At 40.1% G+C, this 19,272-nt stretch overlaps 1 protein-coding gene across 2 annotated transcripts in view; it reads right to left on the bottom strand.

The window, feature by feature from the left end:
- The window catches only part of GAD2 (glutamate decarboxylase 2), a 77,263-nt gene that overhangs the window by 23,393 nt on the left and 34,598 nt on the right, over positions 1 to 19,272 (bottom strand). For both annotated transcript variants that reach the window (XM_037837891.1, XM_037837892.1), the window contains 3 exons: positions 6,210 to 6,264; positions 4,649 to 4,765; positions 2,430 to 2,494 (listed from right to left, as the gene is read on the bottom strand). In XM_037837891.1, coding sequence (XP_037693819.1) covers positions 2,430 to 2,494; positions 4,649 to 4,765; positions 6,210 to 6,264 — 237 coding nt within the window. The remainder of the gene's footprint in view (positions 1 to 2,429; positions 2,495 to 4,648; positions 4,766 to 6,209; positions 6,265 to 19,272) is intronic.

The following is a 19,272-nucleotide window of genomic DNA, read 5'->3' as shown; positions in this document are numbered from 1 at the left end:
GTTGAGAGTTAATCCTTCCTTCCTCCGGACTTTCCAACCCGCTTGCTCTTGGGTCTTCTGAGCCTTGGCTTCCTCCTGCCTTTGAACCCATTTTTAACTGTCTTCCCAGCTGGGTTCTGAGCTCTTTGCAGAGAGATGTTTCTCTTCGTGGTCACAGCACGAGGGCAGGGGCCTGGGTATCACAGACCCTCACTCCCTGTCCAGGCGCAGATCTGGCTGTTGGCGGGGAGCGAGGGCAATCGGAGATGCAGCCTAAGCCACGTGGAGCCCTCAGCTGGGCCCTAAAGCTTCTGGGGGTAGACACAGCGACAGATGGTCCCAGGTAAGCAGAAAACTGCTATGAGGAGGTTGTCAAGAAGGGTCTGTTTGGAATGCCCAGAAACATACTTGCAGTATTGGGGCTCTTGGCACCCCCCTTGCAGCTGCCCCAACTCCAGAAATTTGGCCAGTGTTCACGAGGAGCCATTAGTTGGTTCTCAAAGGAGACACCAGGCAGGGCTCTGCCTCCTTGTGTATTTTGTCATGGGGACAGCAGCTGGGGATCCCTGGGACCCCTGGGAACCTCTGGATTTGGGGTGAGAATGGATGGTGGATTTCCTCCACTTTGAGAGTGAATCTCATCTTTGATTTCTAATGCTTGCAAGAATGTGACACCCCCAAGTGGGGCAAGTTTCCTCCCTAAACTGTGTATGTGCACATGATGTCCCCTGGGTTTCCACTGGTCCTAAGTCTTATTCACCAAAGCAAGCGGGCTTTTTGCTAATGAGCCAGCAGGATGGCTCTTCTCTGGTACAAGGGTGGTGGAGGGAGACTTTGTGCCTGGCTATTCTGGTTGGTAGACTTAATCACAATATGGTTTCAAGCATCATGCCAGTAAGAGAGGACTCCATGTTCCAAGCTTTGCTCTGAAATAACAGTCTTTGATACAGAAGCGTGTGGGTGTTCATTTTTCCAAGACTCAGGGTAGGTAATTTAATGAGCTTTCAAGTAGCAATGGGTGGGGGCTGCTCTGTGGCTTTCAACACTGGGAGTCACAAGCAGCACTGAAGGTAGAATAACAGCCACTCATTTTTTGTGCCAATCAGAAAGAAAATCAGAAATGTACTGTGTAAAGACCACCACTCTCAAAAGCTCCTGAATTTTTGTTCTGATGCCCAGGGAGGCATTTTTAAATCATCTCTCCCTGCTCAGCACCATCGCCTGCTCCTTAAACTTCTGGGTGCATGCCTGCCCTAACCCTCACCTCCCCACACCTGGTGGGGTACCTGCAGTCAGAGCCTGGACAGCTCTAGGTGGGATCCCCCCTCCTCCCCAGCCTTCTGTCCACCAGGCCGGCAGGGTGCCCTGAGTCCGCCCCAGGAGCCCCTTTCTGCACCGTGGGCTCTCTGGGTGTGAGCGTGTCTGCACATTCCATCTGGCCTTGCTCTCCGGTGTGCTCACTGACGTCCCCAAGCTCTGTCAGCTTCTCTCCTGGGCCTGGAGCAGCTGCTGTGCCCAGGTGCCTCAGGCAGAGCCAGTGGCAAAATTTCCAGGGCAGCATCTGGCCCCTTGGCAGGGCAGGGTGGGCATTTGGCAGCCTCGGATGAAGTCAGGGCTCTCGGCCACCTGGAGTGTGGGTTCCTGGTGGTTGCTGAGCTGCTGCTCTGTGATGGGAAAACTGGCAACTGGGTGTGCCCCACTTCACGTGGCCCAAAACCAAAGCCTGGGGCTGAGTTTGCATTCTGCACTTTTTAAAAAATTCAGACCTGAAAATGCTCTATGCTAATCAGATATGACCTCCTTTGAGTTCTGCAGCTTTTCTTAACAGTCTTCTGCTTGGCCTTGGAATGAAATGTGCTTTGCCCCATTGACGTGCTTTGCACCATCAACCAGAACAGTGTCAGGAAAAACTGATTACGGGAATGAGGCCATGAGATGGTGTTAGCACAGGAATGTCCTACATAAGTAAACTGGCCATATTAAACCCCAAACCCAGACTTTCCTACTGAAAAATTATGGGGGAGCTTATTTGCTTTGCAGAACTATTTACTGGCTTCTCTAGACCTACAGATATTATCCATTTACGGAGTGTGAATGCCTTGAGTCTTCTCCCTAGAAAAATTTGGGCTGCCTGCGAGTTTTAAACACTTTTGGTTTTTGGTTCAGAGGCTCCAAGAAGGTCACTTGAACCATGAGCCTCTTGTTAGGAATCTCAGTGTCCAAGAGCCGTTTTACCTGTGTCAGCTGAAAAGGGATTCTATTTCTGAGGTTTTATTTGTTTGTTTGTTTACACAGAGTATTCACGAGGGCAATGACGACACCAGGCAAACACACAGCACTGCACTGAGAGCTGCTCACCTCGCTCCAAACATCCCTGGAAATTGAGTGGTAATTTGCTTTTTCGTATTTAGTTTTCCCATTTGCATCATTTGCAAGAAAAATCAGCGTACCTCTCCACGCCGCTCAGCTTCCACTTGTGTTTCCGGGACATCAGCAGCCCTCCACCCCAAGCTGCCTGCAAAAGAAAAGGGCAGCAGTTTTCACTGCATGGATTTCTGTGGTTCGGTGTTTTCTAGAACAGAGAGTGTCTTATAGGGTGAAAATCATCTCCTTGATCCTAGGCAACTTAGGAGGTTGTTGACCTGCTTCTGAAACTAGGACCTCCAGACCTCCAGAGTTTAAACTTGGGGAGGGGGGCGGGAGGGGTGGCGCCCAAGGCTTCAGCTCCTTCCACGTGGATATGGATGTAAGGAGCTGAACCTGAGGCTCATTTCCTCGGTCTGAGCCAGAAAGCGGAAGAGCCTCCTCTCATTCCACCACGAGTCCTACTAAAGCTCACTTCCTCAGACTGAGAAACCCTGAGTCTCCATGGCTAAGGGTAGAGAAGATGGGCTGGGGACGCATTCCACAACCTCCAAGTTGCAAGGAAAACTCTTCTGAGAAGCTTTGATGATTCCAGCAGGTGGGAGCAGCTCAACAACCCTATTTTACAAGATAATTTCTCTGTCCAGAAAAACAAATGAGAACGATTCATACCAGCCAATTAGCCAAGCAATTAGACCATGTCCCTTAAAAACATGTACTCAAGTTTGAAGGTTGGAATTGGTGTAGTAATCCCCTTTGAAAACAGTGTGTCAAGATGGAGAATAATTTGAAAACGTTATTCTTTACTCTGTGTGAGAAAACAGTCCTGGGGTGTTTTAAAACACACACACACACACACACACACACACACACAAAATTAAGGTGTAGTTGTTTTTTTTATTTTTCTTCTAATTTCAGTTCTTTAACCCTTTGAAAATTTATCCAATTTTAAAATGTGTAATATTTTAGGACTTCTTTCCTAGTTTAATTATAGAATGCATAAACACAAAAGCTAATAAGAAAAAGTGGTGAATCTGATATGTTTCAAACAACAGCTAATGCTCTCAGCTAGAAGGTCCCCAGCTCTGATTTAAGTAGAAAGCACCTGGGGGAGAGATCACAGAATCTGCTCTCTCCAGACACAGAGATGGTCTTTTTAAAAGTTGTCAGGTAACTATCTCCCTGAATCAGTTCACAAGGTGTCTGGTTTTGAGACCCAGGCCACTGATGGCACTTGAGTTGTTCAATCTTTTGGGCCCCTGTGTCTTCATGTAAAATCTGTGGTTTTCTGGTAGCCTAATGAACAACTCACACTGTGAACCAGGAAAGGAAAAAGAAGGTTGGTAACTGCTATGCAGGATAATGGTGAAATAATGGAAATTTACCTAGCTTAGCTTGAAATAATGGAAATTTACCTAGCTTAGCCTGTGGAAGTTTTCTGCTCCTAAGGAAAGGGGAATTAACTTGGCCTGTGACAACACAGGATCTTGCACCAAAATGTAAATCAATGGCTTCCTTCATTGAGAAATCTTGCAATGAAAAACATGCCAGCTGAACCCAGCACTGTGCTCTGTGACGGTTTGTCACAAGCTCCCTAACTCATCATGGATCATCAGCAAGCAGTCTGCAGAAGACGTCTGGTTTTTGAACCAAACTTTGAGTAGTGTTGATTGAACTTCAACTCATCCTTCTAAATATTGACCTATTTTTTCATTTGACAATGTTTTGTTGGGCACAGCTCCATTAGTTTTGAGTGTGATGAGGCCTGGATTCAAAAGATCTCAAATATAATTTATCTTCTTAGCTGATCAAGCTAATCAATTACTGGGCATTTGTTGCAGATTTCCTGGCAAGTTGTCAGATGAGCTTTCCTCTCCAAATATATGGATATCTGACTTGAGCTTCAGTTTTTATCCTCTGGGTTTTCTCTATTTTACCCTTTTGATCATTTCTGTAGGAAAGCAAGCTTTGCATGTGTGTGTATGTGTGTGTGTGTGGGGGGGGTGCTATATCCCCCCAAGGATATTTATAGCTCAATGAATGGAGAACTAAGTGCACCATTCAGGTTCTCGTCACAGATATCAGATGAACAGTAAGGCACAGTCGGCCTCGGGCTGCTTCCTGAGAGTGCTGTGTAGTATGTGAACTGTGTGTTACTTCATCTTTGCAATCTTTAAAAGCATAAATATCACCATTCTAAAAATTAGCTCACAAAACACAGAAGAAAAACAAACTTCACTCTGTGGTCTCCAGATGAAACAGATGCAAGAACACTGTAATGGTCAGGCCCTTGTGAAATACTTACATCCACGTGCATCCAGATCTTGTATTTTTTGCAAATGTCAGCAACAGCTAAGAGGGGGTCAAACGCTCCGTACACGGTGGTCCCAGCGGTGGCGCTCACAAGGAAAGGGACGAACCCCTACACAAACGAGAAAGCCCCAATGGTGCAAAGCCGTGCTTCAAGGATTCTCTTAAAAATCTCATGAAAGCTATGGAAATTCCTCCCCTACTGTACATATTTGCATTTCTGGGAAAATCAGAAGGGTTATTGACATCTTGGGGCCTGGTCGGAATTTATGTTCACTGTCCAGGATCTGAGTTCTCCAGCCCCTCTGTTGAACCTGACAGTTCCCTCATGAGGACAGACATTCTGGTTCTCGAAAGAGGCTGTACGGAACCCAAAGGAGAGAACCCACAAGCCATCCATACATCCTAGGTGGATTTTCTGTCCCCTCCTCGCCTTGTCCCCCTCGACCACTTGCTAACTTCCTTTTTCATAACAGAGCCTCTGAGCTTAACAAATCCACCAGAATGAGCAGGCAGGAGAACAAAAAGGAGGAACAAAAAGGAGAACCATATTTGGAAAATCCTGATAATTTATTTGGAGTCTTAGAAGGGAAGATTCACAAAGGGCTAAACAGTTCGCTGTGGCTTTTATCCATCTAAGTAGTCCCCCGTCTGCCTGGTTGTGGGTAAATGAAAACTGAATGAAATCATAGGCTGCTGTGAGAAAAGGGAAAATTCCACAAATATGCTGAATATAGTTACTCCGTAATGACTTAGGAGAACCTTTGTCTTCAGGCTTTCTGTGGGTTTATAGACCCTAATGGTTCCATACCTGTCGGTATAACATCAGTCTTTAGGTGGCAGCAAAGGTTTAATTTTGTGATTTATTTTACTAAGAAGCGGTAAGAGAAAAAAGCTGCCAGGGAAACCTCCTACTGCCACTTTGCAGGGGGAAAAAAAGGGCATATGAAAATAAATAATTATTCCTGAGTTCATAATGATAAGATGCATGTGTTATGTCGTTGAATCGGGAGCTGGAAGCTATATCTCCTAAAAGTTAAATGAAGAGATCACCCAAAACAAACTCTCTTGCTTGTGAACCATGGCTTTTATAGCTTTGATGAGTTCAAAATTGCTTCCTACAAGATAAGATACTTGAAAGGCTAATCACATGAGCTTGTGTCTGGGCAGGAAAATTTGGCCCCTTCCAAAGAATTGCAAACCAGTAACTCCACACTACATTGGCTTTCCAATCCTTTCCACACGTGAAATAATTTTTCACATGTGTCTGTTTAATACTGACCCCCAGCACAGAGGAAAAGACAAACACTTCGGAAACTCTTACAGTATCTCCATATATATTATTTATGCACCAACTTCAACCTTCCTGAAGCAGAACCTTTAACTCAGAGAAATAAATAATGACTGGATGCAAGCTTCATCTCCTGAAAGGTGGGAGATTGAGGTGTGTATCCAATTTTAAAACACAAAGTGTGTTTCTCCTCTGGATAAACTTAGAAATAAATATGTTCCCCCAGGTTATTATGGGCTGGATAAAACTCCCCATACAAACTTACTTTTTGTTTGGCTTCAAGGATTCTTCTTTCAAGGTCAGATGGGATCATTTTCCCCCTAAAAGGAAAAATAAATAAATGGTAGGTTTGCTTTGAGTGTTTTTCCTTTGTTGCTTTTCCAACAGAAGCAGCAAGGAGAGGGTGGAAGTCCAACTCCAAACACGTGGTAATACTGGTCAGTTAAAACAACCGCTTGGCTGTTTCAAAGAAGAAATGAAAGCTGCACCCCTGTAATTTATGTCATGTTTATGAGGCTCCTGATCATACGGTCTTGTTCGCTTGTAGAACAATCACTACACCCCTCCACTCTGCCTACAGACGTTAAAACAAGCCTGATTTGGGGGAAAACATCTGACAATGAGAGGGTGAGTGCAGAAAAACATTTGTATTCCCAATCATCTTGTGAATGCACCTGTAATTTCACATATAAACGAAAGGCCAAGAAGAAAAATTCCACTCTGCCTCCTTGATCTTGAAATATTTGATTGAAAACATTAAGTCAAAAAGTTACCTAATTTAAAGTTGCATGATAAGTGCCTCTCAATCTTGTCAGTGTATCTCTGTGATTGTATGTATATTATCTTTTGGGGACAATATAAAAAGTTTATCTTTATGGCTCAAAAAAAAAAATTATAAACCTGCCTAATTACATTCCAAGTACTTAGAGCATAAAGCAGGTCAAGAACTCATGGGCCCAAACTTCAAATAATTAGATAGATAAGCCTGGGAGAAAGAAGCATCCTTTCATCCCCCAAATGTTTCTTTCATAAAATAAATACTCAGGGAGTGGCTTACTATAAAACCCCAGTGTTATAATAATCAGAATAATCAGAAACTGCTACATGTTGCTAGATCTGTGACCTGTGTCAGTTATCCCTGGAAAAGAGGGACAACTATATTTCTAGAGTTATTATGATTATTAAATGAGTCAATAAATGCTAAATGATTTCCAAAGTGCTTGGTATACAGTAATCACCGTTAGCTTTTATTGTCGAATTGTTGTTATGCATTGTGACATTCCCATTCCTAAACTTTGGGAAATTCCAGGCACAGGAGTAGTTGCATGGTACTGGAGGCTGTGAAATAGTCTAAACCAAAATAGCACTCTTGAGATTGCTAAACTGGCTAAACTTTTTCACGTCAGGGTCATTGATCTAGGTTTTCGAAAGAGGAAGCAGGTTGCCCAGTGAGTGGTTGCGAGTGCTGCTGGCATTTCATGGGCTCCTGGAATTTGAGTCACTGGCTCAACAGTGCGTTTGTGGCTTTCCCTGTGGTTGTAGTGTATTTAAAAATATTTAGAGAAGAAAATGAGAAGGCACTCAAAATGATTCACTACATATATATATATATATAAAAGTAGGTAGTAATGGAAGGATTGAAGGACAAAAATGGTATAAGACTTAAAAAGATCAAATAGCGAAATGACAAAAGAAAGTCCTGAATTATCAGTAGTTACTTTAAATGGATTACATTTTCCAATCTAAAGGCAGAGATTGGCAGAATGGATAAGAAAGCAAGACCCAACTGTATGCTGTCTACAAGAGACTCATCTTAAATGCAAAGACAAAAGTAGTTTGAAAGTGAAAGAATGGAAGAAAATATTCCACATAAATAGTAACCAGAAGAGAGCTGGGGTGACTATACCAATATCACATAAAATATACTTTTAAGTCAAAAACTGTTACAATGGACAAATGACATTACATACTGATAAAGGGATAATTCAACAAGAAGCTATAGCAATTATAAATATATATGCACCTAACAGCAGAGCCCCAAAATACATGAAGCAAATATTGACTGATTTGAAGGCAAAAATAGATGGTTCTACATTAATAGGAGACTTTAATACACCACTTTCAATAATGTATAGAACAGCTAGACAGAAGATCAGTCAGGAGCTAGAAGACTTGAACACTACTATAAAACAACTACACCTAATGGACATTGCTTTAGTTTCCTAGGTGGTTCCAGCAAACACCATGAAATAGGTGGGCTTAATCAAAGGGAATTCGTTAGTTTACAGTTTTGAGGTCAGAAAATTGTCCAAATCAAGATGTCATCAAGAGAGTGGTGCTGGCTATCCATGGCTCCTCCACCACATGGCAAGGCACATGGTGGCAGCTGCTGGGCAATCTCTTCCCTTCCAGGTTTCGTTGATTTAAAGTTTCTAGCTTCCACAGCTTTCTTTCTCTCTCTCTCTCTGTATCCATTCCATTTATAAAGGATTCCAGTAATAGGTGGAGTCCTGAATGAGGTGAGTCACACCTTAACTAAAGTAGCCTCATTAAAAGGTCCTACTTACAATGGGTTCACACCCATGGGGACGGATTGACATTAAGAACATGGATTTTGGGGTTCACACAGTTCCAAATCAACACAGATTTCTTCAGAGCACTTAATCCAACAACAGCAGAATACATTATTCTTTTCTAGAGCGCATGGGTCATTCACCAAGACAGACCATATGTTAAACCACAAAACAAGTCTCAATATATTGAAAATATTGAAATCATACAGTGTATCTTCTCTGACCACAACAGATTGAAGCTAGAAATCAATAACAGAGGGAGAACCAGAAAACTCACAAATACATGGAAATTAAGCAACACACTCAAACAACCAGTGGGTCAAAGAAGAAATCACAAGGGCAATTAAGCAATATGTTGTGACTAATGAAAATGAAACACAACATCCCAACACTATGGGGTGCAGTGAGGGCAGTACTGCGAGGGAAATTTGTAGGTCTAAATGCTCACATTCGAAAAAGAAGAAAGACCTCACATCAGAGACTTAGCATCATGAGAGCAAACTAAATCTAAAGCAAGCAGAAAAAAGGAAATAAAAATTAGAGTGGTGATAAATGAAACAGAGAGTAAAAAACAATGAAGAAAATCAATGAAACCAAAAGCTGTTCTTTGAAAAGATTAATAAAAGTGACAAATCTTTAGCTAGCCTGACAAAAGAAAAAAGGATGCAAATAACTAAATCAGAAAGGAGGGACATTACTACCAATCAAACAGAAATGGAAAGGATTATAAGAGGATACTACAAACAATTTTATGCCAATAAACTAGATAACCTAGATAAATTCCTAGAAATACTTTCACTGACTCAGGAAGAAATCGAAGATCTTAACAGACCAATAACAAGTAAAAACATTGAATCTGTCATCAAAAACTGCCCAATGAAGAAAAGCCCAGGACTAGATGGCTTTTTTTTTAACCAAACATTCAAAGAAGAATTAGCACCATTCTTGCTCAAATTCTTCCAAAATTTTGAAGAACAGGTAATATTCCTATCTCATTCGAAAAGACCAGCATTACTATAATACCAAAGCCAGATAAAGATATCACAAGAAAAGAAAATTATAGACCAATATCCCTCATGAATATAGTTGCAAAAATTTCAATAAAATACTATCAAACCAAATACAACAGTTCATTAAAGGAATTCTAGACCATGATCAAGTGGAATTTATCCCAGCTATGCAAGGGTGAATCAACACAAGAAAATCAATTAATGTCATACATCACATTAATAGAACAAAGGAAAAAAAACCCACATGATCATCTCAATTGACACAGAAAAGGCATTTGACAAAATCCAGCACCCTTTCTTGATTAAAACACTAAGAAAACTAAGAATAGCAGTAAACTTCCTCAACATGATAAAGAGCATTTATTAAGAAAACCAATAGCTAACATTATATTCAGTGATGAAAGTCTGAATGCTTTCCCCCTAAGATCAGAAACAAGACAACCATGCCCACTGTCACCACTGTTATTCAACAGTTTACTGAAGTTCAAGCCAGAGTAATTAGGCAAGAAAAAGAAATAAAAAAACACCCAAATTGTAAAGGAAGAAGTAAAACTTTCATTATTTGCAGATGACATGCAGAAAATCCTGAAAAATCCATAACAAAACTTCTAGCACAAATACATGAATTCAGCAAAGAGGTGGAGTACAAGATCAACATGCAAAAATCAGTGGTGTTTCTATACACCAGTAATAAATAATCTAAAAAGGAAATCAGGAAAAATATTACATTTACAATAGCAACTAAAAGAATCAAATATCTAGGAATAAATTTAACCAAGGATGTATATGACTTGTACACAAAACCTTGTTGAAAGAAACAAGAGAAGACCTAAATAAATGGTAAGACTTTCTGTGTTCATGGACCAGAAGACTAAATATTGCTAAGATGTCAATTCTACCCAAAGCAATTTACAGATTCAATGCAATCCAAATCAAAATTTCAACAGCCTTCTTTTCAGGAGTGGAAAAGTCAATTATCAAATTTATATGGAAGTGTAAGGGGCCCTGAATAGCCAAGTTATCTTGAGAAAGAAGAATGAAGTTGGAGGACTCAAACTTCCCAATTTTAAAACATTTTACAGAACCACAGCATGGATTGAGTACCATTATAGTACCATTACCACATGGGTTGAGTACCATGCTTTAATCAAAGCAGCATGGTACTCAATCCAGCAGCCTGAGTTCTTGAAGACAATTATGTAACCAAATAGCTTATATGGTGTGAACATGTGATTGTGAAAACCTTGTCACTCATGCTCCCTTTATCCAGTGTATGGACAGATGAGAATAAAAATGGGGACAAAAAGTAAGTGAATAATAGGGGAGCATGGGGGTAGGGGATGTTTGGGGTATTCATTTTTACTTTTATTTTTATTCTTTTTTTTTTGGATTAATGAAAATGTTTATAAATTGATTATGGTGATGAATGCACAACTATATGATGATATTGTGAAAAATTGATTGTACACTTCAGATGACTATATGGTATATGAATATATCTCAATAAAATTGCATTTAAAAAAACAGCATGGTACTGTCACAAGGACAGACACATAGACCAATGGAATTGAATTGAAAGTTCAGAAGTAAACCCTGACATCTATAAGACCAATTGATTTTTGACAAAGTTGCCAAGTTCACTCAATGGGAAGGAAAAATCTCTTCAACAAATGGTGCTGGGAAAACTGGATATTCATGTGCAGAAGAATAAAAGTGGTCCCCTACCTCACACCATATACAGAAATTAATTCAAAGTGGACCAAAGACCTAAATATAAAAGTGAAAACTATAAAATTCCTAGAAGAAAACATACAAAAACATCTTCAGAACCTTGTATTAGGAAATGGTTTCTTGGACTTCACACTAAAAGCTTGAGCAACAAAAGAAAAATTACATAAATGGATTCATCAAAAATAAAAACTTTTATGCATCAAAGGACATTATAAAGAAAGTGAAAAGACATCCTACAGAATGGGAGAAAATATTTGGAAACCATATATCTGATAAGGTTATAATATCCAAGATACGTAAAGAACGCCTACAACTCATCAACCAAAAGATGACCCAATTAAAAAACGGGCAAAGGACTTGAATAGACATTTTTTTTGAAGAAGAGATTCACATAGCCAAAAAGCACATGAAAAGATGATCAATATCACTAGCTATTAGAGAAATGCAAATCAAAACCACAATGAGCTATCATTTCATATCCACTAGAATGTATTACTGAAAAATGGAAAATAGCACTTGTTGAGGATACAGAGAATTAGGGACTTTAATACATTGTTGGTGGGCATGTAAAATTATGCAGCCAATGTGGAAAACAGTTTGGTGGTTCTTCAAAAAGTTAAACAGAATTGCCATATGACCTGGCAATTCATTTCTAGGTATATACCCAAAAGAATTGAAAGCAGGCCCTTGAAAAGATATTTGCACATTGATGTTCATAGTGGCATTATTCTCAATTGCCAAACACTGGAAGCAACATAAATGTCCAAGAATATATAAACAATAGGTGGCATAAACATATAATGGAATATTATTCTGCTGTATAAAGTAATGAAGTTCTGAAACACACTACAACATGAGAGAACTTTGAAGACATCATGTTGAGTGAAATAAGCCAAATACAAAAGGATAAATATTGGATGATATTACTTATAGGAAATAATTAGAATATGAAAATTTGTGAAGTCTGAAATTAAAATACACGTTATTAGAGATGGGGTGAGGGTAGGGAGTGGAGAGTAATGCTTATTTGGTACAGAGCTTCAGTTTGGGGTGATGGAAACACTTTGGTAATGGGCAGTGGTGATGGTAGCACTATATTATGAATTTAATCAACACCATTGAATTTTAAACTTGAAAGTGATTAAAAGGGGAATTTTGAGGTTGTATATATGTTACCAGAATATAAATTTTAAAAATTCATAGAACTGCGTAACACAGAATGAATCCTAAACTCACTATCATTAATAATATAATTATAATAATATTGTTTCATCAATTGTAACAAAGTGACCATACTAAGGTAAAATGTTAATAGAAGGGGAAACTGTGTGTGGGGGTGGTGGTGGTGGTGGGAGATGGGAACTCTCCATTCTGCATTATGTTCCTGTAAACCTATAACTACTCTAATAATTTTTTTTAATTAGTGACATGAGAAGACTATGTATAAAAATACAAGAAGCATCCTAAACCATCCTCAGAGGGAAATGTATAGCCTTAAATACTTTTGAAATCAAATAACAAAGAATAAAAATAATTAAATTAGATATTTCATTCAAGAAGCTAGGAAAAGGAGAGAACCCAAGATGGCAGCTAGGTAAGACAGGGTAAAAAAACACCTCTGTGAAAAATACTAGATAAAAACCAGAAAGTGACCCGGAACAAAAGTTCCAGTGATGCACCAGCCGGACAAGGTCTGCTAAATCCACAGGGGCCATGCATTTGGTGAAACCAGGAGTCTGCATTCTGAAACAAGTGAGTGAGCCAGCTGAAGGCCATGCTGTGATGTGGGGAAACCATGGGTTGGTGTTGGAGATGGACTAATTCTTTTTAAAAAAAAAACAAACCCAGGACCAACTGCGGATACAATGGTGAGAACTGTGCAGTGAAGCATGGCAGGAGCAGGCTGTACCAATGCCTCAGTGTCTGGTGTGGAAGATAGCCCTGCCCACACCCGCTGCTGATTGTCTCAGGACCAGGGGGGCAGAGGGGAGCCAAAAGGAGAAAGAAACCGTGCCCCTTGCAGCCATCTCCCTGGTGGGCTGGGGATGCTCATGACCAGGGCCGGACCCACAGCCCAGAGCTGTGCCAAGAAACCCAGTGTGATGAGGAGTGATTCCCACAGCACCACGCACATGCCACAATATTGTCTGTGGACATTGGCCTTTAGGGCACTCACAGCTAATTGTCCTGGAGCTGGGAAGGTGGAGCTGTGCGAAGTGGGGGAAATTAACATGCCCCATTCAACCATCTTTACAGCAGGCTGGGAATACCCCTGCATGGCCCGGTGGCCCAAGGCTTCCCTGGAGGGCTGGCATACATTTGTGATGCAGCGCAGCCTTCCCCTGGCAGGGGTCCTGGAAGAGCACAGCTGAGAAGGGGGACCTGCTTGGAAATCCCAGGGACCCTACGCCAGTGCCAGGGACTTGTGGATCAGCAGCAGAGACGATCTGTGGTGGGACTGAGGTGAAGGCTTAGACTCTTGCAACAGCCTTAAATCTCCGGGAACACCTGGCAGGTTTGATTATTAAAGCTGCCCTGCCTCCCTAACCACCCAGACACATGCCCCACATTCAGGGAGGACAGCAACAACAACACACTCAAACTTAGTGCACCAATTGAACCCCTCAAGAATCAGATCCCTACCTACCACAAAGACAAAGGTGGGGAGAACTGACTTGAGGGGAATAGTTGACTTGTGGACACCATCTGCTGGTTAGTTAGAGAAAGTCTATGCCACCAAGTTGTAAATCTGACAAATTAGAGAGTGGTCTTTTATAGACCCTGAAAGAACCCTATCAAGTAGAGCAAATGCCAAGAGGCCAAAAACAACAGAAAATCTTAAAGCATATGATAAAACCAGATGATATGGAGAACCCAAACCCAAACACCCAAATCAAAGGATCAGAAAAGACACAGTACTTGGTGCAATTAATCAAAGAACTAAAGTCAAACAATGAGAGCAAGGCACAGGATATAAAGGACATGAAGAAGACCCTAGAAGAGCATAAAGAAGAAATTGCAAGAGTAAATAAAAAAATAGAAGATCTTATGGAAATAAAAGAAACTGTTGGCCAAATTAAAAAGACATTGGATACTTATAATACAAGATAAGAGGAAGATGAACAATGACTCAGCGTCCTCAAGGACCACAGAATGGAAAATGAAAGAACAAAAGAAAGAATGGGGAAAAAATCGAAAAAATCAAAATGGATCTCAGGGATATAATAGATAAAATAAAACATCCAAATTTAAGACTCATTGGTGTCCCAGAAGGGGAAGAGAAGGGTAAAGGTTTAGAAAGAGTATTCAAAGAAATTGTTGGGGAAAACTTCCCAAACCTTCTACACAATATAAATACACAAAGCATAAATGCCCAGCGAACTCCAAATAGAATAAATCCAAATAAACCCACTCCGAGACATATTCTGATCACACTATCAAATACAGAAGAGAAGGAGCAAGTTCTGAAAGCAGCAAGAGAAAAGCAATTCACCACATACAAAGGAAACAACATAAGACTAAGTTGTGACTACTCAGAGGCCACCATGGAGGCAAGAAGGCAGTGGCATGATATATTTAAAATTCTGAGAGAGAAAAATTTCCAACCAAGAATACTTTATCCAGCAAAGCTCTCCTTCAAATTTGAGGGAGAGCTTAAATTTTTCACAAACAAGTGCTGAGAGATTTTGCTACTTCAGATACTAAAGGGAGCCCTACTTCAGATACTAAAGGGAGCCCTACCGACAGAGAAACAAAGAAAGGAGAGAGAGATATAGAGAAATTTAACAGACATACATGGAACATTACATCCCAAATCACCAGGACACACATTCTTCTCTAGTGATCATGGATCTTTCTCCAGAATAGACCATATGCTGGAACATAAAACAAGCGTCAATAAATTAAAAAAAAAAATTGAATTTATTCAAAGCACATTCTGTGACCACAATGGAATACAAATAGAAGTCAGTAACCATCAGAGACCTAGAAAATTCACAAACACCTGGAGGGTAAAAATGAGGGGGACATGAAAACATCCCCAGATAATCAAAAGCAGAGGGGCTTCATCACCAGTAGATCAGTCCTACAAGAAATGCTAAAGGGAATTGAGCAGGCTGAAAGGAAGGGACACTAAACAATTGACTGAAACCACATGAAGAAATAAAGATTTCCAGTAAAGATCACATGGTAAATATAAATTAAAAAAAAGGGGGGGTTCAAAGAAAATATAGGCATCGTCCTGACCAAGATGGAAGAGTGAGAAGCTTCAGAGCTCCATCCCCCACAGAAGCTTTGAACAACCAGCAAGAACTGCAGAAACATCTTCCCCAAAAGCTCCAAAAACAGTTGAAGTGTTGTAGTAACACGACAAGTGCCAAATGAAGAAAAAGGCAACTTAAAAGCAGTAGGATCTCTTTGTGCCCTTGCTGACCCCTGCCCTTTCACCTTTCTGATTTGGCACTGACTCAGCCCCACATCCCCAGCGTGGGTCCTGGGTCCCAGTCCCAGAGGGAGCAGAGTAACCTTTTTGCACATACGGGGGCATGTATGTCTGGCCCAGTCTGTCTGGTGGTGGCCCGAGGGACTTGCCATCCCAGAACTTGCCCTGCATGTAGCAGGCAGCTCACGAACTCTCCTACAGAATACCCTGGGGGAGCGGTTGAGTTGTGGCTGCCTGGGGCAAGAGACTGCTGGCTGTAGGACACGGAGTGTCCGGGACTGTGAGGAAACTGTTTTGTATGGAAGAGGGGCACCTATATTTGTGTAAATGGGGGAATTCCTAAGACCTCACCCTCATGCCCAAGACAAGAGGCATGCACAGAAAGGACTGGAAGGCTCTATGCTTTGGCCTCAAGCTATTTTTAAAATCATCATATGTAACTCAATGTATGTTAACTCAAGCCCTGTAGGCGAGCACTCACACAAGTCACTCTTCAAAGACTGGGAAAGGAGTTTTCTTTTTCTCAGAGTCTAAATTCCAGGAATAATACATTAAAATATTAAAATGTTCACAGTTCAACAAAAGATTCCAAAACATACAAAGAACCAGAAACTGATGGCCCAGGCAAAGGAGAAGATTAAAGAATTAGAACCTGGACCAGACCTGGGGCATACCAGACAGAGACTTTTTAAAAAATAGTCCTAAATATGCTCAAAGAGCTAAAGGAAAACATGGACACAGAACTAAAGGAAATCAGGAAAACAACAGATGAACACAAAGGGGATATCAATGTAGAGATGGAAATTATGAAAAGGAAACAAAAAGAGCTGAAGTCCCATATTAAGAAGTAAAAATTTCCCTAGAGGTTTTCAACAGCACATAGGAGGTGGAAAAAGAGTCAGTGAACTTGAAGTTAGGACAATGTAAATCATCCAGTCTTAAAAGCAGAAAGAGGAAAGAATGAAGAAAAGTGAACAGGGCTTGAGGAATCTGTGGGACACCATCAAGCTCACCAAGATACACACTGTGGGAATCCCAGATGAAAACAAGAAAGTGCAGAGAACATATGATGAAGTAATGACTTAAAATGCCCCAAATTTAATGAAAAACATGAATATACACATCCAAGATGCTTAATGAACTCCAAACAGGATAAACTCAAATAGAACCACACTGTGGCATATTATAATAAAACTGTTGGATGCCAGCGATAAAGAGAGAATTCCAAAAGCCACAAGAGAGAAACTAAATATCATGTACAAGAGAGCCTCAATAAGATTAAGTGCTGATTTCTCATTGGGAACCATGGAAGTTTAAAGTGCTGACAGCACAGAATTGCCAACCATGAATTCTGTATTTGACAAAACCATCTTTCGAAAATGAGAGTGGGATTAAGATGTTCCCAGATAAACAAAAATGGAGTGAGTTCATCACTAGTAGATTGGTCCTATAAGAGATGCCTAAAGAGAGTTCTGCAGGTCAGAAGGAAAGGACAATAGACAATAGATCGAAGTTGCATGAAGAAATAAAGATATCCGGTTTCTGTTGGGGAGATGGGAAAGTTCTAGTAATGGAAGGTGGATAGGGTACCACAACATTGTGAATGTGATAATTTCTACTAAATGGTATGCCTTGGAGTGGCTGAGATGGGAAAGTTTATGTTGTATGTATTCCACAATTTTAAAAAAAGAGAGAGCAATGAAAGAGACAATGACAATTAAATGCAATGCATAATTCTAGATGGAATCCAACAAGGGAGGAGACAAGGCTCAAAAGCACATTATTGGGACATATGGAAAAAAATTGGTATGTAGACTGTAAGCTTTATATCAATGTTAAAAGTTCTTGTCTTGATAACTATACTTAAGGTGGTTACATAAGTGAAGGTCCTTGTTCTAAGGAAATATACATGGCATTATTAAGTATTCAAGAAGCATGAAAGATTAATTTTTAAATGAAGATTTTTAAACCAATTAAAAAAATATTTAAAAGCAATCTGCCCTTCTAAAACATTAGCTGATTTGTGTTTTTTTCTTATGATTACAACAAATTAGGCATAATGGTATCACAAAATTGTTAAGCTGGAAAACAAGGCACCAGTTTTCTTGTTAAAATTCACAGGCTTGATTGTGAGATATATAGTTAGGCAGGTTTAACCTAGAAATCCCAAACTGGAAAAGTACTATTATTTGTATGCATTACAAATGTTACACATACATTTATATTATGTATGTTATACATACATAAAAGTAACAGATATATATTATATAATTATAATTATATAAATTAATTATATATATACATACACACACAATCATACAAAGAAGCTAAACAAGAGTGATTTTAACATACCAGGCAAAAAAACCACATATACCTGAATATTAGGTAACTGCAAGCCAAGAGCATTCAATTAAGACAGTTACTTTATTTTGAACAAGAAAGTGATGTAAGCTACTGAGAGTGTAGCCATAATAGGAGAGGCTCTTCCCTATTCCACTGCCTGGTCCAAGAATAAATTTAGGGAGAAAAAAGTGTCTTATATTTGATTAGTTCTATTATCTATTATTATACCTTCCTGTAAAGCAGACAAGACACTGACTGATATCTGGCTTAAAGTCTAAGAAGAATCATATCCAGAAAGAATATGTTAAGGAGTTACATTTAGAGAAATTACACTTTCATTTGGGTTAAAGTTGAATGCATGTGCTAACACAGGGCTACTGAACCACCATTTCTTATTTAGAGGAAATTAATGTAAAAATCAGTTTTATTGTTACTTTCATTAAAAAATTTTCTGACCAAATAAGCTTGCATAGGACAGACAATCTAGCCTCAAGTCTACACTATAAAGGCAAAAAGAAAATGACTGATTTTCTGCTCAATTATCATGTTTAGGACTGTTACAAATAATGTAATTTCTAGGGAGCATCACTATGCTGTCTGTGTCAAAAACTTGACATACTGTTCTTGAGCATCAAAATGGTCAGCCGGCTGGTTGTAGGCTGTCCACACTGGCTTTCCAACAAACAGCTGCATTGCCTTTGCATAGTTCTTTTCATCTAGTATGAAGTGGTGATAAACGCCTGCAGGAGGCGTTATCATGTCTCCTTTCTCCATGGAAATCTGGATCCACTTGTCCTCTTTATCCCTCACATCAAAATATCCACTTCAATCCAGGATACATCGAATTTCATCATCCAAGTGTAAATGTTCTTTATAAAACATTTTAATCTTTTCTTCATTATTTGGTAGTTTGTCTTTGCATATGGTTATTATGTCCATCCAGGAGTAGTTTCTCTTTTTTCGGGTCTTTTCTAATTCTGGATCATTCTCATATTTGGACCTCTGGGGACTCGTCCATATACCACCCTCCACCATCTTCCCAGCCTCGCCCGCTGGAGGCCGCAGGTCCCGGGGCAGTGCAGGGCACAGCCGGCCCTCAGGCTGGAGCAAACTTTCTCCCAACCCCCAGGAAGCTGCTGGAAAGTTATCACTTCTAGGTAACTATGTTATACCCCACAATTAAAAAAAAGTTTCCAAAAAAGCTGCTCCCCAAAATGCCAGGCCCAAATG

This window comes from Choloepus didactylus, chromosome 5 (assembly GCF_015220235.1).
Source record: "Choloepus didactylus isolate mChoDid1 chromosome 5, mChoDid1.pri, whole genome shotgun sequence".
Taxonomy (NCBI): Eukaryota; Metazoa; Chordata; class Mammalia; order Pilosa; family Megalonychidae; genus Choloepus; species Choloepus didactylus.
Note: the sequence above shows the minus strand (reverse complement) of the source record. Positions and strands in the feature narration are given on the sequence as shown.